Source organism: Prionailurus bengalensis, chromosome E1, assembly GCF_016509475.1.
Source record: "Prionailurus bengalensis isolate Pbe53 chromosome E1, Fcat_Pben_1.1_paternal_pri, whole genome shotgun sequence".
In the NCBI taxonomy this organism is placed as follows: Eukaryota; Metazoa; Chordata; class Mammalia; order Carnivora; family Felidae; genus Prionailurus; species Prionailurus bengalensis.
The window spans coordinates 37,325,418-37,351,859 of record NC_057347.1 but is presented as its reverse complement, the minus strand read 5'-3'; the positions used below and the strand labels follow the sequence as shown (position 1 = coordinate 37,351,859).

Genomic DNA, 26,442 nt, shown 5'->3' with positions numbered 1-26,442 from the left:
TCTCTTTTTTCCACATCCTGCCACCACCTATTTATTATCTTTGTCTTTTTGATAGTATGTATGCTGTTTTTAAAGGCAAAGCTGGAAGAGTTATTCTCCAAATCAGTGCTTCTTAACTTTTTTTTCCTCAAGACATTCATAGAAAATGATAATGTGTTCTTGGTACACTGGAAAGAAGAGTCTCACACAAGGAGGGTGACAGAAGTATCTTATTGTTCAAGCACTATCTGGCGGACCCAAGGGCCAAGGAAATCAGCATCTTGGCAGACTTGTAATTCATATTTGGAGCTGCCACAAAACACTGAAAAACTCTACTGTAAATTGTTTCAACATATTAATATTACAAAGGATCTTAGCTACCAAATCTCATGTAACAAAATATCATTTTATTTATTTATTTTTTTTTTACATAAGTAATAACTTTATAAATTTACTGTACTTTTTTATAAATAGTTGATCCTTGAACATTGCGGGGTTTAGGGGCACCAACCTCCTGTGCACTTGAAAATCTGCATATAATTTGGCTCCTCCAAAACTTAAGTACTGGTAGCATACTGTGTCTGGAAGACTCACCAGTAACCTAGAGTTAACACATATTTTGTGTATTATATGTATCATATACTGTATTTCTACAATAAAGTAAGCTAAAGAAAAGAAAATGTTATTAAGAAAACCATAAGGTGGGAATGCAGTTTGTTGTAGCCACTGTGTAAAATAGTATATAGAGGTTCCTCAAAAAATTAAAAATATAATTGTCATATGATCCGGTAATTCCACTACTGAGTATTTGCCTAAAGAATATGAAAACACTAATTTGAAAGGATATATGCATCCCTATGTTAATTGCAGCATTATTTACAATTGTCAAATTGTGGAAGCAGCCCAGGTATCCATCAACAGATGAATGGATAAAGATGTAGTGTGTGTGTGTGCGCGTGCAGTGGAATATTACTCAGTCATAAAAACTGAAATCTTGATATTGACAAAACATGGATGGAGCTGGAGAGCATTATGCTAAGAGAAATAAGTCAGAGAAGGACAAAACCCATATGATTTTACTCTTATATGGAATTTAAGAAACGAAACAAAGGGGGAAAAAAGAAATTAAGAAACAAACTCTTTCATACTCTTTTTATTGAGAGAGAAAGAGGGGGCAAGTGAGCAAGGGGCAGAGAAAGAGGTAAAGAGAAGTGGGGCTCACCTGAAGCGGGGCTCATGCTCACCCAGGTGCCCCAAGAAACAGACTCTTAACTGTAGAGAACTAATTGATGGCTACAGGGCAGGGGGCGGGGGGAACAGGTGAAGGGGACGAAGAACACACTTGTCTTGATGAGCACTGAGAATGTGTAGAATTGCTGAACATCTATATTGTACACCTGAAACTAATATAACAGTGTATGTTAACTGTACTAGAATTAACATACAATTTTAAAAATTGAAAATAAAAAAAGAAAACCATAAAGGAGAGAAAGTACATTTACAGTACTGTATTTATTAAAAAAATCCATGTAGAAGTTAACCTGCACAGTTCAAACTTGTGTTGCTCAGGGTCAACCGTATTTTATTTCCTCATGACTTTTCTTTTTTCCCCTTCAGTCCCCAAGTCTTTTCAGTTTTATTAGTCTAAGAACCAACTTTTGTGTTATTTATTTATTCGTTTGTTTGTTTGTTTATTTATTTAGAGAACAAGCTGGGGAAGGGCAGAGGAGGGGGCGGACAGAGGATCTAAAGTGGGCTATGTGCTGACAGCAGAGAGCTTGATGCGGGGCCTGAACTCACAAACCATGAGATCATGACCTGAGCTGAAGTCGGGTTCTTAACTGATTGAACCACCCAGCCAACTTTTGATTTTAAGTCCTCAATTGCATGTTTATTTTCTGTTTCCTTAACTTTTGCTCTTTATTATTTCCTTCTCCTTTCTTCAAGTTTGTTTTGCAGTTTTTTTTTTTTTAACTTTTTGAGATGGTTGCTTGGCTTATTAGTTTCTTTTATAGTAATACATTCATTTAAAGCTAAAAAGTCTCCTTCTAAAAATATACCACTTTTAGGTGCATCCCACACTTTTTTTTAGTTTGTTTTGGGGAAAATTCTCCAGGTAGTGACTGTGGTTTGATGCAGCTGCAACTCCTCCTGCCTTCTCCTCTTTTTTTCTTTCCTTTTTTTAAATACAGCTTTATAAGGTTTATGTAATATTGGACATGTAATAAACCGTGTGTACTAAAATGTATAATTTGGGGGCACCTTGATGGGTCTGTCGGTTGAGTGTCTGACTCTTGATTTCAGCTCTGGTCATGATCTTACAGTTGTGAGATCCAGCCCCCTGTTGGGCTCTGCACTGGGTGTGGAGCCTGCTGAAGATTCTCTCTCTCCCTCTGCCCCTTCCCTGTTCACTGACTCGTGCTCGCTCTCTCTCTCTCTCTCTCTCTCTTAAAATAAATAAAATGTATAACTTGATACTTTTTGCCAATGGATACAACCAAGATAACATATCCATCACCCCTGCAGTGTTTCTTCATGCCCCTTTGTGATCCATTCTTCCCCTTCTCTCCCCATCTCCAGGCAACCACTGATCTGCTTCCACGTTTTTTTGACATACAGTGTCTTTATCATTCAGTTCAAAATACTTTCTGATTCATGGAATATTTAGATGTACCTGGAGCTTTTCTAGTAATTGTATTATGGTCAAGTAACACACTATTGGCATATCTGGGGGATAGTATAGGTTGGTTTGGTTCCAGGCCCCTGAAATAAAGTAAATCATCATGGTAACGTGAATCAAATGAGTTTTTTTTTTAGTTTTCCAGTGCATATAAAAGTTATGTTTACACTATACTATAGTCTGTTAAGTGTGCAGTAGCATTATGTGGTTAAAAAAACCCAAACAATGTATATACCTTAACTTAAAAATACTTCATTGCTAAAAAATGGTAATCATTATCAGAGCTTTTAGCAAATCGTAATTTTTTTTTTTTGCTGATGGAGAGTCTTGCTTTGATGTTGATAGATGCTGACTGATCTAAAGATTGAGGTGGCTGTTGCATTTTCTTTTTTATTTATTTAACGTTTATTTTTGAGAGAGAGAGAGAATGCGAGCAGAGGAGGGGCAGAGAGATGGGGGAGATAGAATCCCAAGTGGGCTCCATGGAGCCCGATTTGGGGCTCAATCTCACAAACCGTGAGATCATGACCTGAGCCAAAACCAAGAGTCTAGTGCTTAACTGACCGAGCTAGCCATCCAGATGCCCCTGTAGCATTTCCTTAAAATAAGACAACAATGAAGTTTGCTGCATTGGTTGACTCTTCCTTTCTTGAATGCTTTCTTTGTAGCATGTGATACTGTTTGATAGCATTTTACCCACAGTAGAACTTCTTTCAAAATTGGAATCAGTCCTCTCAAATCCTATTGTTGCTTTATCAGTGAAGTTTATGTAATATTCCAGATTGCTCTTGTCATTTCAACAGTTTTCAAAGTATCTTCACCAAGAGTTGATTCCATCTCAAGAAACCACTTTCTTTGCTTACCCATAGGAAGCAACTCCTCATCAGGGCACCTGGGTGGCTCAGTCCGTTAAGCATCTAACCTCAGCTCAGGTCATGATCTCACGGTTCATGGGTTCGAGTCCTGTGTCCGGCTCTGTGCTGCCAGCTCAGAGCCTGGAGCCTGCTTCGGGTTCTGTGTCCTCCTTCTCTCTCTCTGCCCCTCCCCGACTTGTGTTCTGTCTCTTTCCCTCTCAAAAATAAACAAACATTAAAATATTTTTTTTTTCAAAGGAGCCACTTCTCATCCATTCATGCTTCATTATGAGATTGCAGCAGTTTACTCACACCTTCAGTCTCCATTTCTAGTTATTTTGCTGTTTCCATCACATCTGCATTCTGAGTGTACTCAACATTTATTGATTAGGTTAGTGGTCTTACATAGGTGCAGTTTGTGGCACCCCAAAACAATTATAATAGTTACATCAGAGATCACCATAACATATACAAGTTTGAAATATTTTAGAACTTATCAAAATGTGACACAGAGACATAAAGTAAGCAAATGCTTTGGGGGGAAAATGGGGCCAATAGACTTGTTCTACACAGGGTTGTCACAGACCTTCAATTTGTAAGCAAAGCATGATATCTGTGAAGGACAATAAAATGACGTATGCCCGTATATGATTTTACTTCTTTGGACTTTAAGACTTGCTCTTGCTTTATGGACCAAGATTTGGTCACTTCTTTTTTTTTTTTTTTTTTTCCAACGTTTATTTATTTTTTTGGGACAGAGAGAGACAGAGCATGAACGGGGGAGGGGCAGAGAGAGAGGGAGACACAGAATCGGAAACAGGCTCTAGGCTCTGAGCCATCAGCCCAGAGCCTGACACGGGGCTCGAACTCAGGGACCGCGAGATCGTGACCTGGCTGAAGTCGGACGCTTAACCGACTGCGCCACCCAGGCGCCCCTGGTCACTTCTAAAATGTTCGTGGGTGCTTGAAAAGAGTGTGGTTTTGTAATTGTTGGATGCACTGTTTTATATATGTCTTAACCAAATCAAGTTTGTTAATTTTGTTTAAATCTTCATTTTTACTGATTTTTCCCTGCTTATTTTATGAATTATTGGTTGGTGTTTGTCACGATTTTTCTTATTCTTTACCTTTAACCTTTCTGAATGATTGTGTTTTAGGTATACCTCATGTAAACAGCTCATTGTACTTTTTTTTCTTTGAGTTACAATCTGAAAACCTTTGTCTTCTAAATAAAGCTGCTAATCCATTTACATTTATGTAATTACTGTTATTTTTCTTTAAATCTACCATATTTTATGTGTTTTGTCATATTCTTTTAATTAGAAAGGTCCTAAAAGTAATGCTTGTTTTTTGGATGTATGTCAGTACCCCTGGAATTACAACAGCCATCCCTAACTAAAAAAATCCAGTGGTAATTGATCATTTCACCCTTCTTCTGGACACTACAAGGATCTTAGGAGCACTTAATCTCCATGTATCTCCATCTGACTTACATGGTGTCATTGTGGTATAGTTTAATTTTCCTCTCTCTCTCCATTTTTAAAAATTTTAAGTCATAAGACATTATTTTGTTATATATAGTATAATATTTCTTTAGCTTTACCAAAATATTTGTTGTTTTGTTGTTCATCCTAGCAATCCTTTTAGAATTATTCTTTTTGTTTGAAGAATACCTTTTACAATGTTTAGTATGGGTCTGTTGATGGCAAAGTCTCTGATTTTGCTTCTTTGAGCATATCTTTGCTTTATTTTTTTAGCCTTTGTTTTAAATTCCTACCTTATTGGGGCACCTGGATGTCTCAGTTGGTTAAGCCTCCAACTCTTGATCTTGGCTCAGGACATGATCTCATGGTTCCTGGGATTGAGCCCCAAGTTGAGATCTGTGCTGGTAGCACGGACCCTGCTTGGGATTCTCTCTCTGTCCCTTTTTCTCTGCCCCTCCCCTGCTTGCTCTCTCTCTCTTTCAAATAAATAAAACATTAAAAAAATAAATTCCTACTTTATTGAAGTATAATTCACATGCAATAATATGTTAATTTTAAGATATTATTAACACTTAATTTTTAGTGTTCATCTTGCATTTTGGTGAGTTTTGACAGATGTGTATTACCAGTGTTATAATATTCATTTTTTAAAACAAAATTAAAAAAAAAAATTTTTTTTTTACATTTATTTTTTGAGAAACAGTGAGACAAAGCGTGAGCGGGGGAGGGGCAGAGAGAGAAGGAGACACAGAATCTGAAGTAGGCTCCAGGCTCTGAGCAAGCAGTCAGCACGGAGCCTGATGTGGGGCTCGAACCCACGAACTGTGAGATCATGACTTGAGCCGAAGTCGGACGCTCAACTGACTGAGCCACCCAGGCACCCCTTAAAACAAAATTTTAAATACATGGGGCACCTGGGCGGCCCAGCCAGTTAAGTGTCTGACTTGGTTTCAGCTCAGGTCATGATCTCATCCATGGCTCATGGGTTTGAGTTCCACTTTGGGCTCTGCACTGAAAGTGAGGGGTCTGCTTGGGATCCTGTTTCTTTCTCTCTCTCCCCCTCCCCCACCTCAAAAATTAAATAAATAAATAAAAATTTAAGTAAAATCTACTTCCAATGTAGGGCCCAAACACATGTCCCCGAGAGTTGCATGTTCTGCCAACTAAACAAGCCAGGTGCCCCATAATATTCCTTTTTTTGTTTTTAATTTTAGAGAGAGAGAGAGAGAGAGATCTTGAGCAGAGGACGGGGGCAGAGGGAGAGAGAGAGAATCCCAAACAGGCTTCATGCTCAATGTGAGCCTGACATGGGGCTTGATCCCACAATCCTGGGATCATGACCTGAGTTGAAATCAGAGTTGGATGCTCCACTGACTGAGCCACCCAAGCGTCACCCCCCACCTTCATAGCATTCATTTTTGAAGAATTACTTTTCCTTGCCGTCAAATTCTAGATTGGCAGTTATTTTCTTTCAGTACATTGGCTATTTTATTCCACTGTCTTCCTCCTTCCATTGTTACCCTTACAAAGTCAGTTCTAGGCTATTATTTTTTTGACAACAGCGCTCCCCTCACATTGAGTTCTTGGTTCCATGTTCTCTGTAGGTTCCCCTGTAATTCCTCCAGAATGGTGTGTTTTTTTTTTTTTTCCCCAGTGCAAAACCATTTTGGTTTTTATGAAAAAACAAGGTATGTTGCAAGTAGCAGGTGGCTATTGGAAGCGTCTGTTGAACTTTGGATTCTTTTTCATTGCACCATGAACTGCTTTCTGAAACCACAGAAACACTATGGTCGGTAGGTTGCCATCTGAATAAACAAAACAAAACCTAATCACATTTGATTTAGTATTGAAATATATAGGCATATGTGGGTTATCTAGAATTATGTGGATTAGGTTGCCTAATTAGGTTACATACAGATGTGGCTTGGAAGAAATGATATTCTGAGTTCCAAATAGACCATTAATTTATTTTTATTTTTTAAAGTTTTTATCTAAATTCCAGTTAGTTAACATACAGTATAATATTAGTTTTAGGTATAGAATTTAGTTTTACATACAATGCCTAGGGCTCATCAGAACAAGTGCCCTCCATAATCCCCATCACCTATTTAACCCATCCCCCACCCACCTCCCCTATAGTAACTATCAGTTTTTTCTCTATAGTTAAGAGTCTGTTTCTTGGTTTCCCTCTCTTTTTTTCCTCCCACTGTGTTTTAAATTCCACATATGAGTATTTGTCTTTCTCTGACTGACTTATTTCACTTAACATAATCCTGTCTAGCTCCATCCACATTGATGCAAATAGCAAGATTTCATTCTTTTTTATGGTTGAGTAATATTCCATAGTGTGTGTGTGTGTGTGTGAGAGAGAGAGAGAGAGAGAGAGAGAGAGAGAGAGAAGACAGACAGATGTGTGTATACCCCACATCTTTGTCCATTCATCAGTCAATGGACAGACATTTGGACTCTTTCCATACTTTGGCTCTTGTTGGTAATGCTGCTGTAAACATCAGGGTGCATGTATCCCTTTAAATTAGTATTTTTGTATCCTTTGGGTAAATACCTCCCTAGTGCAATTGCTGGGTCATAGGGTAGTTCTATTTTTAACTTTTTGAGGAACTGCGGTACTGTTTTCCAGAGTGGCTGCACCAGTTTGCGTTCCCACCAACAATGTAAGAGGATTCCCCTTTCTCTGCATCCTTGCCAACACCTGTTGTTTCTTGTGTTGTTAATTTTAGCCATTTTGATTAGTGTGAATTGATACCTCATTGTAGTTCTGATTTGTATTTCCCTGATGATGAGTGATGTTGAGCATCTTTTCATGTGTCTCTTGGTCATCTGCATGTCTTGTTTTGGAAAATGTCTCCAAATGACCATTTATAAAGGAACTTTTGAAGTACAGTTGAATTGGAACTTCTGTTACTGGCATTTTTAGAAGATTGTATACTTGTATCTCAGTATAATACGAGAACAGAATCCACTCGAAGCTTGTGTAGATGATGTAAGCTATAACAATTTTGGCTGACTTTATGTATTTTTTTTTCTATTTCAATCATTTTAAAAATGTGGCTTTCTGAGTATACTCTCTTGTATTTCTCTCTTTGTACTTCCTTTCCCGTGATTAAATTTCATCATGTTTAAACATAAAGAGGAAAAAGTGTTGCATGGTTCAACTAATGTTTTACCTTTTAGTGCATGATGTTCATGCTCAAATATTAATATAGGAAGAGTTTTTTGATGCAGACAGAGAGGCCATATATAGAGGGCTAACATGAAAAAGTTAAATGGAGTGGAGAAGAGGTGCTTTTGTCCTAAACTTAATACTTATTGCTTCTGCTGAATTTTCCTGGTGAAACACCAACTTTAGTTAATTGAAAACTTAAAATTTTTTTCATGTTTATTATTTTTGAGAGAGAGCATGTGCAAGTGGGGGAAGGGCAGAGAGAGAGAGAGAGAGAGAGAGAGAGAGACAGACAGACAGACAGAATCAGAATCTGAAGCAGGCTCCAGGCTCTGAGTTGTCAGCACAGGGCCCAATGCATGGCTTGAACTTGCGAACTGTGAGATCATGACCTGAGCTGAAGTCTAATGAGCCACCCAGGCGCCCCAGAAACTTACTTTTTAATACAAAAGTAGTATTTCATGAAAAACTGAACTTTGCTTATTTTGGGGTTTGTTATAAATCAGTACATAAAAAGCTTCCTCATTTTTTAATGGTTAATTAGTATTCTGTGAAATGAATTTATCATAATTCATTAAGCCAGTCCACTGCTGATGGATATTTAAATGGAATTCTATGCTGCAGTGAATAGTATTGTATATATCACACACCATTTTGCATATATGAGAAGGTATTTGGGATAAATTCCTGGAAGTTGAATTATTGGTTCAGAAGGTATATATATTTGTAATGTTGATTGATATTGTCAAATTGCACTTTATAGAGACTATACTAATATCCAGAAACTTGTTAATCAAACACTCTATTCAGTACCGTATCATCTCAAATTTTTTTATCTTTGGTAATCTGATAGGTAAAAGGTAATCTTATAATGCCTTTACTTTGTATTTCTTTATATTATCAAATTAAGAATCTGTGTGTTTTAAAAACCATTCATATTCGGGGCACCTGGGTGGCTCAGTCAGTTAAGCATCCAACTCTTGATTTCAACTCAGGTCATGATTTCATGGTCATGTATCAGGCTCTGCAGTGACTGCATGGAGCCTGTTTGGGAGCCTCTCTCTCACACTCTCTCTGCCCTCCCCTGCTCATGCTTTCTCTCTATTTCAAAATAAATAAACAATTAAAACAATTCTTGTTTGAATTTTCTGTGATGTGCCTGTTCATATCATTGCCCATTTTTAATCGGATGCTGTCCTTTTTTACTGATTTTTTAAAAAAATCAATACTAAATCTAAGGGAGAGTAACCCTTTTTCTATCAGTGAGAGAGAGAGAGAGAGTGTGTGTGTGTGTGTGAGTCAGGAAGAGGGGCAAAAGGAGAGGAAGAGAGAATTCCAAGCAGGCTTCATGCTCAGTGCGGAGCCCAATGTAGGGCTCGATCCCACAACCATGAGATCATGACCTGAGCTGAAACCAAGAGTTGGCCCCTTAACCAACTGAGCCACCCAGGTGCCCCTATGACTTCTAGATTTTAAGGCATGTTTAGAAAGGTTTTTCCAGGCATTGGTTATTTGTAAAAGGCAGTATTTTTATAGTTCTGGTTTTAAACATAAGTCTTTCTTCCACTTGGAATTTATTTTCATATTAGATATAAGGTATGAATCCAACTTAAATTTTTGCCACAACATCTTTTATGGAATAATCCATCTTTTCCCTCATATTCAAAATGCCACCTTTATTGTATGTTAAATCATATGTATTTGATTCTTCTTTTTACTTTTTGAATATTCTGTATTGCTAAGTGTAGTTCCATACTCAAAATTATTGTAATTTTGTAATATGTTTTAATAGCTATATAACAGGCCCTCTCATTACATTTCTTGTTCTGAATTCATTGAGTTTCTTATTTATTTTTACGTATGAATATCAGTGTCAGATTGTCCCATTAAAAAAGAAAAACTTGGTATTTTTATTGGGATCATATGATATGTAACCTAAAGACAATAACAATGAGATTTATCCCTAAGATTATTATTTACCTTTCCATTGTTTGTCTTTTGTGTCTCTGAGTAGTGATTGAAATTATCTTCATAAAGATTTTACACATTTCGGGTGCCTGGGTGGCTCATTTGTTAAGCATCTGACTTTGGCTCAGGTCATGATCTCACGGTTCATGAGTTCGAGTCCCACTTCAGGTGAGCACAAGCCCCATTTCAGGTGAGCTGCATTTCTGTCTCTCCCTGTCTCTCCTTCTCTCTCTCTCTCTCTCTCTCTCTCTCTCTCTCTCTCTCTCTCTCCCCCTCTCCCTCTCTCTCTCTCTCCCTCCCCCCCTCCCCCCCACCTGCCCTTCGCTCACTTGCACCCCCCCCAAGGAAAAAAAAAGATTTTACACATTTCTTACTATATATATTCCTAGGTGTTTTATACTTCTTGTTGCTATTATGAAGTCTTTTGTTATATCTTCTAGTTATGGCTCTTGATTTCTCTGTGTTAATTTTTTTTAATGTAAACTCTACGCCCAATGTGGGGCTTGAATTCATGACTCTGAGATCAAGAGTCACATGCTCTACTGACTGAGTCAGCCAGGCACCTCCACTCTGTGTTAATTTTGTATCTTGTTTTACCTTACTGAATTTTTTAAATCATTTCTTTTCACTTGATTCTCTTGGATTTTCCTGAAATACAGTCTCATAACTGATACAGCTTTATCTATACTTACTAAGTTTTTACCAAGAGTGGCTGATGAACATTTAATCATGTTTTCAGCATCTATAGGGTAAACTATTTTTTTCTCTTAATCTGTTTTTACTGAACTAGTTTAGTTGTGTTTAAAGCAACTATAAGAAATGTTTTGGAGTTAGGATAGATGACACCCATCTGTTTTTAGTATGACTTGGCGTTTCCTTAAATTTTTTAGATCTTTTATCGTGAAAAATATTGTGTACCTCAAAAAAGTGCCTATGGCAATTGTACAGCTTAGTACTATAATCCTAAAGACCTATTACCATGCCCCTTTCTGATCACATCCCATCTTACCTTACTTTGACTTTCAAAGTAATGATTTTCTTCTTTTGCTTTATAGTGTGACAACATAAGTACACATTCATGAATAATATAGCTTAGTTTACGTTTTTTGTACTTTATATAAATGGAATCACACAGTAAAATACTGTATGGCTTCTTTTGCTCAATATTAAGTTTTTAAGATTTGCCCATACGTTGTATACAGCTGGAGTTTATTCTTTTTTTTTTAATTTTATTTTTTATTTTTATTTTATTTATTTTTTTATTTTTTATTTTTTAAAATTTACATCCAAATTAGTTACCATATAGTTCAACAATGATTTCAGGAGTAGATTCCTTAATGCCCCTTACCCATTTAGCCCATCCCCCCTCCCACAACCCCTCCAGTAACCGTCAGTTCTCCATATTTATGAGTCTCTTCTGTTTTGTCCCCCTCCCTGTTTTTATATTATTTTTGTTTCCCTTCCCTTATATTCATCTGTTTTGTCTCTTAAAGTCCTCATATGAGTGAAGTCATATGATTTTTGTCTTTCTCTGACTGACTAATTTCACTTAGCATAATACCTTCCAGTTCCATCCATGTAGTTGCAAATGGCAAGATTTCATTCTTTTTGATTGCCGAGTAATATTCCATTGTGTGTGTGTATATGTATGTATATATATATATGTATATATATATATATACACACACACACATATATGTGTGTGTGTGTGTGTGTGTGTGTGTGTGTGTACATATACACATATACACACACACACACACACCACATTTTCTTTATCCATTCATCCATCGATGGACATTTGGGCTCTTTCCATACTTTAGCTATTGTTGATAGTGCTGCTATAAACATGGGGGTGCATGTGTCCCTTTGAAACAGCACACCTATATCCCGTGGATAAATGCCTAGTAGTGCAATTGCTGGGTCATAGGGTAGTTCTATTTTTAGTTTTTTGAGGAACCTCCGTACTGTTTTCCAGAGTGGCTGCACCAGCTTGCATTCCCATGGAGTTTATTCTTTTTTGTCACTACCCTGCATTCCATTATAGAAACATACCAAAATATATTTATCCTTTCTTCCATTGGTGGACATTGATGGACATCTGGATTGTTTTAGTTTGAGGCTATTGGGAACAATGTGGCTACATACTTTTTTTTTTTTTTTTTAATGTTTATTTATTTTAGAGAGCAAGCTGGGGAGGGACAGAGAGAGACGGAGACAGAAGATCTGAAGCAGGCCCCACGCTGTCAGTGCAGAAATGGATGTGGGGTTCGAACTCACAAATCGATCATGACCTGAGCTGAAGTCGGACATTTAACCGACTGAGCCACCCAGATGCCCTGCTATGTATTTTCTTAATGTTCAGCCTGGTGCACATAGGCATACTTTGCCATAAAGTATATGCCTTGGAGTGGAGTTTCTGTGCTATAGGGTGTAATTATTTTCAAGGTATGTCAGTTACATTACCTCCAAGAGTGAGTTCCAGCTGCTCCACCGTCTTCGGTCTTTTTTTTTTTTTTTTTTTTTCAAGTTTATTTAGTTAAGTAATCTCTACACATAACGTGGAGCTAGAACTCATGACCCTCACGAATTCACTGCTGCATGCTCTTCTATTAGGCCAGCCAGGCACCCCAGCTGCTTCACATTCTTATTAACACTTGGTGTTTTTAGACTTCTTGCTGTTAGCTAATCTGGTAGGTATGTAATGGTATCTGACTGAGGATTTAATTTTCATTTCCTGATTTTAATGAAGTTGGTTACCTTATTGTATATATATTGGGCATACATATTTCCTTTACTGTGTCAAAGTATTTTGCCTATTTTATTTTTATTCTGAGTTCTATGTCTTTTTCTTGGAATTTAAAGGAGTTCTTTTTATGTTCTGGATGTAAGTTCTTTGCCACTTATGTGTCACAAATATCTTCTGCATCTTAAGTTTAATTTTTTTAATTTTTTAAATTCTTTTTTTTTTTTTTGAAAGAGAGAGAGAGAGAGCAGGGGAGGGGCAGAGAGAGAGGGAGAGAGTGAATCCCAAACAAGCTCCATGCTGTCAGTGCAGAGCCCAATGCGGGGTTTGAACTCATGAACCGTGTAATCATGACCTGAGCCAAAATCAAGAGTCAGGTACTTAACTGACTGAGCCACCCAGATGCCCCTCCCTGCATCTTAACTTTATTAATGGTGCCTCTTAATGTACAGAAATTCTTATTTCATGAGAAATACAATTTATCATTTTTTTCTTTTTAAAAACTTTTTTAAAGATTTTATTTTTAAATAATCTCTATACCCAGTGTGGGACTCGAACTCACAATCCTGAGATCAAGAGTCGCATGCTCTACTGACTGAGCCAGTCAGGCACCACCCCCCTCCCCTTTTCTTTTTCTTTGTGACTATTGTTTTTTGTCTTAAAAAAAAAAAGCAAAACTTTTTCGATTCTAATATCATGAAGATATCATCCATATTACCTTTTTATTTTTTATTAAAAAAAATTTTTTTTAACGTTTATTTACTTTTGAGACAGAGAGAGACAGAGCATGAATGGGGGAGGGTCAAAGAGAGAGAGGGAGACACAGAATCTGAAACAGGCTCCAGGCTCTGAGCTGTCAGCACAGAGCCCGACGCGGGGCTCGAACTCACGAGCCGTGAGATCATGACCTGAGCCGAAGTCGGACGCTTAACCGACTGAGCCACCCAGGCGCCCCCATATTACCTTTTTAAAAAAATATTTATTTATTTTGAGAGAGAGCATGTAAGCGAGCAGGGGAGGTGCAGAGAGAGGGAGAGAGAGCAAATCCCAAGCAGGCTTTGCACTGACAGTGCAGAGCTGGATGCAGGTCTTGAACCCACAAACTGAGATCATGACCTGATCCAAAACCGAGAGTCGGATACTTAACCAACTGAGCCACCTAGGTGCCCCTATTATCTTTTTTTTTTTTTTAAGTTTACTTATTTATTTTTAGAGAGAGTGAGAGCATGAGCATGAGCAGGGGAGGGGCAGAGAGATGAGGAGACAGAATCGCAAGCTCTGTGCTGTCAGCGCAGAGCCCCATGGGGCTCAATCACACAAACTGAGATCATGACCTGAGCCAAAACCAAGAGTCGGATGGTCAGTGGACTGAGCCACCCAAGTGCCCCCATCCATATTACCTTTGAAAAGCTTTGTTTTGATTTATATAATGTACTTCTTAAGGTATGGTATGAGTCCAGGTCCAGCTTGGTTTCTAACCCCCAAAGGGAATTGTGCCTTAGTACTTACTAGACTACTCAGTACTTACTAGACTTACTTACTAGAACATTATCCTTTCCCCACTGCTTTGTAGTGCTCCATTTGGTAGTTCATGTAATTGATACTTCTAGTATCTGTTGATTAGGATTTTGGTCAACCTTTTGTGAGGTTAGTGCTATGTTAAAATAGACTTGATTTTTTATTTTTTAATTTAATTTTGTTTAATTCCGGTATAGTTAACATACAGTATTATGTTAATTTTAGGTTAATTTAGCTCCACATAATTTAGGTTAATTTAGCTCCACATAATTTGAGTATTATGTGATTCAACAATTCTGTACATTACTCGGTGTTCATCCTGATAAGTGTACTCTTTAACCTCCCATCACTTGTTTCACCCATCCCCCTCACCCACCTCCCCTCTGGTTTGTTCAGTTTGTTCTCTGTCGTTAAGAGTCAGTTTCTTGGTTTCTCTCTTTGTCTCTTTTTTTTTCTTTGTTCATTTGTTTTGTTTCTTAAATTCCACATATGAGTGAAATCATTTGTCTTTCTGTGACTGCCTTATTTCCCTTAGTATTATACCCTCTAGCACCATCCATACTGTTGCAAATGACAAGATTTCATTCCTTTTTATGGCTGAATAATAATAATCCGTTGTATGTATATATTCCACATCTCTATCCATTTATCTGTCAGTGGACACGTAGGTTACTTCCATAATTTGGCTATTGTAAATAATGCGATAAACATAGGGGTACGCGTATGTATCCCTTTGAGTTAGTGTTTTTGTACTTTTTGGGTAAATATCCAGTAGTGCGATTCCTGGATCATATGGTATATTTTCAACTTTTTGAGGAACTTCCTTACTGTCTTCAACAGTGGCTGAACCAGTTTGCATTCCCACCAGCAGTACACGAGGGTCCCTTTTTCTCCAGATCCTTGCCAATGCTTGTGTCTTGTGTTTTTGATTTTAGCCATTCTGACCAGTGTGAGGTGATGGCTCGTGGTAGTTTGGATTTACATTTCCCCAATGACAAGTGATGTTAAGCGTCTTTTCATCTGACTGTTGGCCATGTGTATGTCTTTGGAGAAATGTCTATTCATGTCTTCTGCCCACTTTTTTTCAATATATGAAATTTATTGTCAAATTGGTTTCCATACAACACCCAGTGCTCATCCCAAAAGATGCCCTCTTCAATACCCATCACCCCCCCTCCCCCCCCCCCCCACCATCAACCCTCAGTTCTCAGTTTTTAAGAGTCTCTTATGCTTTGGCTCTCTCCCACTCTAACCTCTTTTTCTTCTGCCCATTTTTATATTAGATTATTTGCTTTTGGGGTGTTGAGTAAAAATAGATTTGGTTTTTATGACTACTAATATTTTTTAAAGTCAAGAAAAATATGAGATAGTTCAGCATGTAAATAATGTTTTATGTTCACATTGTGAATGCAAGAGATCAGAGAATCAGTGAGACCTACAGGAAGCCTGTGGTTCACAAAGGAAGGAAGCTATTTTATATATTCTTTATTTTTTATATCTATTATTTATGTAGCATAGTATTGGTTGAATAAAAGGTTAAATTGAGATATAGGATTGTTAGCATATATGAACATATTTAGCAAATTTTCAATTAAGAAAAACTCATCTAGATTTTATTAAGTAAAGCAGGAGTTACCTTATAATTACCGATTGTGTTATCCACTGATAATACAGATTGGCTTTAATGATAATGGTAGGCTCCCTCATAGTGGTATGTGCTTATTTAAAAAAGGTATTAGGGGTGCCTGGGTGGCCCAGTCAGTAAAGCATCTGACTCTTGATCTCAGCTCAGGTCTTAATCTCAGGGTCGTGAGTTCAAGCCCTGCACTGGGCTCTGCACTGGGCCTGAAGCCTACTTAAAATAGAAAAGAAAAAAGAATTAGTATTAGTGACATAAGATTGCAGCCATTATGGCCTTGGACAATTTATGAAAATCAAATATGCAGTCTTAAAATTAAATGTGAATATAAATACCCAGGAGTACCCCCATCTGTAAGATTTGTAATAAAAATTAATATGAATGGAGTTAAGAGTTCTAATGGAGTGGTGGACCCAAGAGACATATCAGTGTTAGCAGAATGGCAGAATTCATATAGCATCAAAGTTGTCCTGTGAGAGCTTCAGCGCCTAATGATGTCTAAAGAAAACGAAACTGCCTCAGCCACTGGAAGGACACTGTTACAAGTATTCAAAAAGAAAAACCACAGCCCCCTTCCCCCAGTTCGACTGACTGACTGGAAGAGTGTCCCATAATACAAGAGACTTTTTAAGAATTCAAATATATGATTACTACTCTTTTTTCTAACCTTTATTTTTTTTTTTTGAGTGACAGAGCATGAGCTGGGGAGAGGCAGAGAGAGAGAGACACAGAATCTGAAGGAGGCTTCAGGCTCTGAGCTGTTAGCTCAGAGCCCAACATGGGGCTCCAACCCATGAACTGAGAGATCATGACCTGAGCAGAAGTCCAGTGCTCAACGGACTGAGCCACCCCATACAGGCACCCCATACTACCCTTTTTTTTCTAAGAGAATTTTAGAGGAGGGTTTATTCTTTTTTTTACACATGTAATATAGTTGCTATGTACACTTGAAAGCCCGTATTAGAATGGAATACAGCAATACAAAACTTGATTGTTGTTTTTAATTTTTTAATGTTTATTAATTTTTTGAGAGAGAAAGAGTGAGTGAGAAAGAGTGAGGGGCAGAGAGAGAGGGAAGCATAGAATCCGAAGCAGGCTCCTGGCTCTGAGCTGTCAGCACAGAGCCTGACACGGGGCGTGAACCTATGAACTGCGAGATCATGACCTCAGTCAAAGTAGGACACTTAACCAACTGAGCCACCCAGGTGCCCCACAAAACTTGTTTCAATTTAAAAACTGCTATTCTTGGGGCACCTAGCTCGTTCAGTTGGTGGATCATGTGACTCTTTTTTTTTTTTTTAAGTTCATTTATTTTGAGAGAGAAAGAAAGAGTGAGCAGGAGAGAGTCTGAGAGGTAAGGAGAGAAAGAATCCCAAGTAGGCTCTGCACGGTCAACACGAAGCCCACTGTGGGGCTTGATCCCATGAACCATGAGATCATGACCTGAGCTGAAATCAAGAATCCGATGCTCAACGACTGAGCCATCCATGCACCCCCAGAGGGGTACATTCTTAAACATTAAGGTGATTCTTGGTTTTCCTCTAGGCTAAGTATGATTCTATATATAGGAATCAAGTTAGAGCAAATCTCGAGTTTTTGCCAGCAAGTCATTTCAGTGAAGATTTCATCAGTATTGTATATATGCCAAGTCATGAGTTCTTTTCAAATTTAGGAGCTAGTTTATGAAGGTAGAAACAATTTTGGCAGTAGGAAGGGAACTGAGTTCTAGTCCAACTATGTGACCTTAGGCAAATCATTAACTTTTATGTATCTCATTTTCTTCATCTTTAAAACAAATATTTGATTAAAGTTCTTTTATTTTTTTTTCAATGTTTTTTTTTTTTTAATTTATTTTTGGGACAGAGAGAGACAGAGCATGAACGGGGGAGGGGCAGAGAAAGAGGGAGACACAGAATCGGAAACAGGTTCCAGGCTCTGAGCCATCAGCCCAGAGCCCGACGCAGGGCTCGAACTCAGGGACCGCGAGATCGTGACCTGGCTGAAGTCGGACGCTTAACCGACTGCGCCACCCAGGCGCCCCTAAAGTTCTTTTAAAATCTGAAATTGTAGGGCATCTGCGTGGCTCAGTTGGTTGAGCCTTGACTCTTGATTTCATCTCAGGTCATGATCTCACAGTTCATGGGATTGAGCCACATGGGGCTCAGCGCTGAGAGCATGGAGCCTGTTGGGATTCTATCTCTCCTTCTCTCTCTCTGCCCCACCCCTGCGCTCCCTTCCTCTCTGAAAATAAATAAACTTAAACAAAATCTGAAATTATAGTTTAATGGTTTTGTGAAGATTTAGCTTTATAAAGACATGTTTGAACCATAATAGTATTAGAAACATTGAAAATTCAATCAGGGTGATTCATAAAAAGCAGTGAATTGTGGGCATTTTGCCTGGCTTACAGAATGTTATTAAATCTGAATCATTGTTACCCATATCAAACTTAAGTCCATGACTGATAAGCCTACCTCTCTGTCTTTTTACCCTCTCTTTTAATAACAGTTTTATTGAGGTAGGATTCACATACCATACAATTCACTCATTTAAAGTGTACAATTCAGTAATTTTTAGTATACTCACAGAATTGCACAGCCATCACCAGAATCAATTTTAAACATTTTCATCACCCCATTAAGAACGTACCTGTAAGCAGTCACTTTCCCTTTCTCCTCAAACTCCCAGCCCTAGGCAACCCCTAATCTACTTTCTGTCTCTATATAGATTTGCCTATTCTGAACACTTCTTATAAATACGTGGCCTTTTGTGTCTGGTTTCTTTCACTTAATACGATATTTTTCAAGGTTTATCCTTACTGTAGTATATAGCAACACTTTATTTCTTTTTGTCAAACAGTATTCCATTGTATACCACATTTTTATCTGTTCATCATTTGATGGACATTAGGGTTGTTTCCACTTTTTGGCTATTGTGAATAATGCTACTACAAACATTTGCGTATAAGTTTTTGTGTGGACATATGTTTTTATTTCTCTTGGATATATACCTAGAAGTGGGAGCTGGGTCTTATGGTTATTCTATTTAATAATTATTTGAGGAACTGCTGGGCTGTTTTCCAAAGCAGCCGCGCCGGTTTACATTCCCACCAGTAATGTACCAGGATTCTAATTTCTCTACATCCTCCCTTACACTTAGTATTTTCTCTCTTTTTGATTTTAGGCATCCTAGTGGGTGTGAAGTAGTGTTTCATTGTGGTTTGATTTGCATTTCCCTGACGTTGAAGGATGTTGAGCATCTATTCATGTGCTTATTAAGGCTACCTCTTTGGCTGACTTCTGATGTTGGGAATGTGATGTGGTTGAAGTTGATCTACCTTTTCCCTCTTTTCCCTCAAGTGTCAATTGAGCATTCTGAAGTATCAAATAAGCAATCTTTTGTTACTACTGGTAGAGAGTAAATCAAAGCTGTAATTTAATCCACGCATCTGTTTTCACCTGTATTTCTGTAAAATGCAACAACAAAGAATTTTATTGGAAGTATGACCTGTATTTTACATTTGATTTTTAAAATTTTTTAATTTATTTTTGAGAGAGCAAGAACCAGCAGGGGAGGAACAGAGAGAGAGGGAGACAGAGAATCCCAAGCAGGCTCTGCACTGTCAGCATGGAGCACAATGTGGGGCTGGAACCCACAAACCATGAGATGATGACCTGAGCCGAAATCAAGAGATGGATGTTTAACCGACTGAGCCACCCAGGCACCCCAGTATGACCTGTATTTTGGTTGGAATTGTTACCTATCTTTGGTTAGGGGACAGAACTTTCATTGATATATTTTAACACCGAAATCTTGGCAATTTGCTATATCTTTCGAACGTTCGTGAGTAAAACTACAACGTAGAAAGCAGTATCTTGTCTGGGACAGGGATGCCTGGGTGGCTCAGTTGGTTGTACATCCAACTCTTGATTTCGGCTCGGGTCATGATCTCATGGTTCATGGGTTCGGGCCCTGCATCAGGCTCTGTGCTGACAGCTCAGAGCCTGCTTGGGATTTTGTCTCCCTCTCTCTCTGCCTCTCCCCCGCTCATTCAGTCTCTCTCAAAATAAATAAAAGCAAACTTAAATATCTTAGTCACACAAAGATGTGAATGAAGCATGTCTGGGAATCTGGTAGAAAACCTTTTCATATTTATATTAGCCCTATTTCCTTTATGTTATGAAAGTTTTGTGTATTAATACAGATGTGTAATTGTTTTTCATGAGCCTTTTTAACTTAGGATGTGGCCTAAAATAGGTTAGTTTGAAATGATACTTTTGTAACTACAAACTTAATTTATTAAATTAAGAATATTTAGTTTTAGGGACACCTGGCTGGCTCAGTCGATAGAGCATGTGACTCTTGATTTCAAGGTTGTGAGTTCAAACCCCACGTTGAGTGTGAAGCCTACTTAAAGAAAAAAAAAAAAGAATATTTAGTTTTAGTAGAGATTTTGCTCTTAAAAAAGTTAATTGTTGCAGTCTAGATTTGTCTTAGTTCAGTCAGATATGTGAAGTAATGTTTTTTATTTCCATTCCAGAAATACATGCTACAGGATTTAATTATCAGAATGAAGATGAAAAAGTCACCTTGTCTTTTCCTAGCACTCTCCAAACAGGTAAGAGTCATGGCTTTTGTAAGATCCCATGTGACATCTCATTTCTTCCAAAGTAGTGACATCTTACTTCTTCCAAAGAAATTTGTTGTGTGCCTTTTTTTTCCCCTCACCGTTTTTTTTTCTCAATATATGAGTTTATTGTCAAATTGGTTTCCATACAACACCCAGTGCTCATCCCAAAAGGTGCCCTCCTCAATCCCCTCATCGTTTTAAGCAGATTAAATATTAAGACAAAGCTTTTGAAAGAGGTTCGTTAAAGCTTTTGGGATACCAGGAAAAAAGATGACCAAAACTAATGATCATCCTATCCTAGAACATAATGCATTGTTTTTCACCTTTTTAGTTTCAGCTTTAAAAAAAATAGTTACCCAGCTCTGTCTTTCCATACTTGAATCCACATGTCTGAGGTGAATTTCCCACAGATGATTTTGATGTATATTATGCAAGTGAGGGCACGAAAGGAAATATTTGTTGATACGATACTATTATTAGGTATAAAAGCACAAAGAAAGGGGTGCCTGGATGGCTCAGTGGTTAAGCGTCCAACTTCGGCTCAGGTCATGATCTCATGGTTTGTGAGTTCGAGCCCTGTGTCGGGCTCTGTGCTGACAGCTCGGAGCCTGGAGCCTGCTTCAGATTCTGTGTCTCCCTCTCTCTCTCTCTGTCCCTTCCCCGCTAGCACTTTGTCTCTTTGTGTCTCTCTCAAAAATAAATAAACATTAAAAAAAACCACACACAAAGAAAAAAGAAGACTGAGCTTAATGTAGTATAAGAAATTACATACAAGTCAATTGGTAAAGCACTATATGACTTTGATTTATGATCAATTTGAAAAGCAGCAGGTGAAGTACACTTGTGATGAGCACCGAGAGTTGTATGGAAGTATTGAATCACTGTATTGAAAATCTGAAACTAATATAACACTGTGCATTAACTAACTGGAATTAAAAGTTAAAAAAAAAAAAAAGCAACAGGTAATTTGTATAAAAGAAAATGCAAATGACTAAAACATGTGAAAAGACATTTGACTTCCTAGTAATGAGAAATATGAAGACAGCATTTACTGATACACCAGTTTTTGTCTGTTATGTAAGCTAAAGTTAAAAAAAAGATTCTTAATGATTTGACTACTTTGATATTACTGGTGGGAGTGCAAATCCATGCAGTGTATTTGGAAGGCAGTCTGGAAATATGTATCAAAAGCCTGGGGGGCCTGAGGGGCTCAGTTGGTTAAACTTCTGACTCTTCTTTTTTTTTTTTTTTTTTTTCCAACGTTAATTTATTTTTGGGACAGAGAGAGACAGAGCATGAACGGGGGAGGGGCAGAGAGAGAGGGAGACACAGAATGGGAAACAGGCTCCAGGCTCTGAGCCATCAGCCCAGAGCCTGACGCGGGGCTCGAACTCACAGACCACGAGATCGAAACTTCTGACTCTTTAATCTTGGCTCAGGTCATGATTTCACAAACTGTGAGATCAAGCCCCCTGTCAGGCACTGTGCTGACAGCATGGAGCCTACTTGGGATTCTCTCTCTCTCTCCTTCTCTCTCTGCTCTTTTCCTGGTCGTGCTCTCTCTTGCACTCTCAGAAAAAAATAAACTTAAAAAAACATGTCTAAACATGTTCATGTCTTTTGACTCAGCAGTTCTGAATGTAAAGAAAAATCCTAAATGCAAGAAATGCTTTATGCTTAGAAATGTCTGTTGAGACATTACTTAAGGCAGTAAAAAATAAGAGTGAATATATTTACCCAACAGTAAGGGAATAATTAAGCTAATTATGACATATCAGTATGGTGGAATATATATAGCAATTAAAAGTGAGGTTATGAATTCTTAATGCTGTGAAGTGCTTGTTATAGTGTAAAATCGAAAAGCAGAATACAAAATTACATATACAAGGTGATGAATCATATCCCTAAAATTGTACAAATAAAATGCTATGTCTGGTTGTTGACATATTATTTTTATTCTTATTTATACCTTTTTTTAGTTTCCGTAATTTTTAAAAATGTTTATTTACTTTGAGAGACAGACTGTGAGCAGGTTAGGGGCAGAGAGAGAGAGTGAGAGGGAGAGAGAGAGAATTCCAAGTGGGCTCTGCACTGTTAGCACAGAGCCTGACGTGGGGCTTGAACTCGTGAACTATGAGATCATGACCTGAGCTGAAGTCAGGAGTCGGATGCTAAATCGATTGAGCCACCCAGGTGCCCCAGTTTCCATAGTTTTTATACTGATAATATATTGCCTAGTATTTTTAGAAAAAATAAAAAAAAACTTTTTTTACATTTATTTATTTTTGAGAGAGATAGAGCACAAGTGGGGGAGGGGCAAAGAGAGAGGGAGACACAGCCTCCGAAGCAAGCTCCAGGCTCTGAGCTGTCAGCACAGAGCCTGACGTGGGGCTCGAACCCACAAACCATGAGATCATATGAGCCGAAGTCAGACACTTAACCAACTGAACCATCCAGGCACCCCTAGAAAAATTTTAAATCGGAGAAGTTTTATTTTTTATTTCAGTCCTCTTTTCATTTTGCCTTTTTCTAACTAGGATTTCTTGTATGAAATGATCATAAAAATAAATGTTTTGCCATGAACATGTATTAAAAGATACTGAATAATACAACATAAAAATTGAGATTTCTCTTCCTCTGATCCCTTCCACTTCCATCATCTGGTGAATCCTTCAAGAAATATTTCATCTAGGGGCGCCTGGGTGGCTCAGTCAGTTAAGTGTCTGACTTCGGCTCAGGTCATGATCTCACAGTTTGTGGGTTCGAGCCCTGCATCGGGCTCTGTGCTGACAGCTCAGAGCCTGGAGCCTGTTTCAGATTCTGTGTCTCCCTCTCTCTCTGCCCCTCCCCTGTTCACGTTCTGTCTCTGTCTCAAGAATAAATAAACATTTTTAAAAATTAAAAAAAAAAAAAAGAAATATTTCATCTATGTAGAAGTATATACATACATTTTCATCTACAAATGGGATGACAAATCTCAGTGGCTTACAGCAGAGAATTCTTGCTTACATACAGCCCTGAGGACTGCTGCAGCCTTCTTTCCACCTTTACCTAAGAGCTCCACTCAACTCACAACTCTTCTCTTTCTAGGACCTGTAGTAAGCAGCTTCTGCAACTCAGGGATGGGGACAGAAACAAACCATAAAGATACATTTAACGCTTCTGCACGAATGGTGGTATACTTGATGTCCATTCTCATTTCACTGGTTGAAGCAAATAGCATGGCCAAGCCCAAAGTCACTGGGGCAACAATTACCAGATATTTGACTAAACTTCTATGAAAGAGTCAAAAACCAGACAATAATAGAAATATAGAAACTTGCTAGAAGACAAAAATAAAGTCACAAAAAAACCCACAAAACAAATGAATATCCTTAGAGATATTGTTAATAGCACATTCATCAAATAAGAACAGGACAGAATGTTATCAAACAGAATTAGAGCAAGAAAACTTTGGAAATTATAATACAGTAGAAATAAAAAAAACCTAGGGAGCCTGGATGGCTCATTCGGTTAAGCGTCTGACTCTTGATTTCGGCTCAGGTCATGATCTCATGGTTCATGAGTTCAAGTCCTGTGTGGGGCTGGGCACTGACAGTGCAGAGCCTGCTTGGGATTCTCTCTCTCCCCCTCTCTCTCTGCCCCCTCTCACGCACATGTTTGTGCCCTCTCTCTCAAAATAAATAAATAAAAACGTAAAACAAAAAAAGAAAGAAAAAACTCAATAGAAGTTTTGGAAAATGAAATAGAGGAATCTTACAAACGGGAAGAAGATTTGAGGACCAATCTATCAGAACCAACATCCATCTAGTAGAAGAGGGGACAGAGAAAATGAGAAGAGAAAATTATTAAAGACACAAACAAGAAAATTCCTTTGAACTGAGGGGATTGGAATCTTCATTTTGAAAAGGTACACCACCGAGAGGGACTAACTTAATAAATGTAAAAAAATGTCGTATCATTGCAAATCTTAGAACTTCCAGGGATAAAAGTGAGGCTCTCAAAGAGTTTCTCCCCAAAGTCAGGGGGTTGGGAGGAAGGAGGGAATGCTAGCAGGTTACCTTCCAAGTTCAGGAATCAAAGTAACAGTAGACTGGGGAGTGGGTAAAATGGGTGAAAAGGAATGGGAGATACAGGCTTCCCTTTATAGAATAAGTTGGGGAGGATTAGAAGTACAGCATAAAAAACATAGTCAGTGGGATTGTAATAGTTTGTATGGTAACAGGTGGTAGCTACACTTGGATGAGCACTGCAAAGCTTATAGACTTGTCAAATCACTATGTTTTATACCTGAAACTAATGTAACATTGTGTGTCAACTATACCTGAATGGATGATATTTTGTTTTTAAAAAAGGGATAGTAGTAGACCATCAGGAACAATGGAAACTAGACCCTAATGAAGCCATTCCTTCAAAATTATGAATGAGTATGATTCTCAACCTAGAATTAATTCTGTGCTTAGCCAAATTGTGAATTTAAAGAGGGTAAAATGAAGATATTTTCAGATTTGCATGGTCATAAAAAAAAAATTAACTCTTTGTAAAAAATAAAGGAGTGGGAGATGTAATTTAGCTAAAACTTTACTTTCTATAGTAAAAAGAAAATAATATGTAAAATTGAAAAATGAAGAAATAGCTGTATAAGCAAGGTATTTAGAAATCACAGAGTTGGGGTGCCTGGCTGGCTCAGTCGGTTAAGCTTCTGACTCTTGATTTTTGCTCAGGTCATAATCTCCCATTTATGAGATAGAGTCCCGCATAGGGCTCTGCACTGACAGCTCTGAGCCTGCTTGGGATTGTCTCTCTCCCTGTCGCTCTCTCTCTGTCTCTCTCTCTCTTTCGCTCTCTCTCTCTCTCAAAATAAATAAACATTAAAAAATAATAATAAAGGGGCACCTGAATGGCTCAGTCGGTTGAGTGTCTGACTTCTGTTCAGTTTCATGATCTTGAGTCCTGCACTGGGCTTGCCGCGGTCAGCCTGTCAGCACAGAGCGTGCTTCAGATTCTCTGAAAAATCCCCTCCCACCCCTCCCCCATGCAAGCTCGCTTGCCCTCTCTCTCTCTCTCTCTCTCTCTCAAATAATAAATAAAACATAAAAGTTTAAATAAAATTCATAGGATATATAGTGGAAATGTGTTTGCCATTCTAGTCCTTTCTAACTCAGCTCTACTCAAAAGCAACCAGTTTCCTATGTATCCTTTCAAAACTATTCCATAGTTTTGTAAACATGTCTGTATATACTGTTTAAGAACACAGACGTTAGGGGCACCTGGGTGGCTCAGTTGGTTGAATGTCCGACTTTTGGTTTCGGCTTGGGTCATGATTTCATGGTTTGTGGGTTTGAGCCCTGCATCCGGCTCTGTGCTGACAGGGTGAAGTCCTCTTGGGATTCTCCCTCTTTGCCCCTCCCTTGTTGGCTTTCTCTCTCTAAACAAACAAACCAACCTAAAAAAAAAACCCATAAAGGTTAGCATGCCACACATCATATTCTGTGCCCTTCTTTTCCCCTTAATTGTGTGTGTATTTGGAGAAATACCGGGTGATACTGACATTTCGAAGAGTGAAAAACAGGTTCACAGGAAATGGTGGCATGAAGGCAGAGACCTTTACTCTTTTTTTATACAAATTAATCTGTCTTTAATTTTTTAGCATTTAGTAGGCTCATTAAATTTTTATTGAAGTATTTCAAGGTCTACATGAGGTTTTATAGCAGTTCTATCCTAAGCAGGATAGCAAATAGAGTTTTTGGTAGAAGTTGCAATTTT

General features: G+C 38.1%; 1 protein-coding gene and 1 pseudogene across 1 annotated transcript in view; both read left to right on the top strand.

Annotated features, from left to right (window-relative positions):
- Window positions 1-26,442, top strand: part of NPEPPS (aminopeptidase puromycin sensitive) — a 95,335-nt gene that overhangs the window by 33,940 nt on the left and 34,953 nt on the right. Inside the window, exon 3 of the mRNA XM_043584229.1 lies at window positions 20,587-20,664. Within this exon, the coding sequence (XP_043440164.1) occupies window positions 20,587-20,664 (78 nt within the window). The remainder of the gene's footprint in view (window positions 1-20,586; window positions 20,665-26,442) is intronic.
- Window positions 6,753-16,686, top strand: LOC122486011 (annotated as a pseudogene).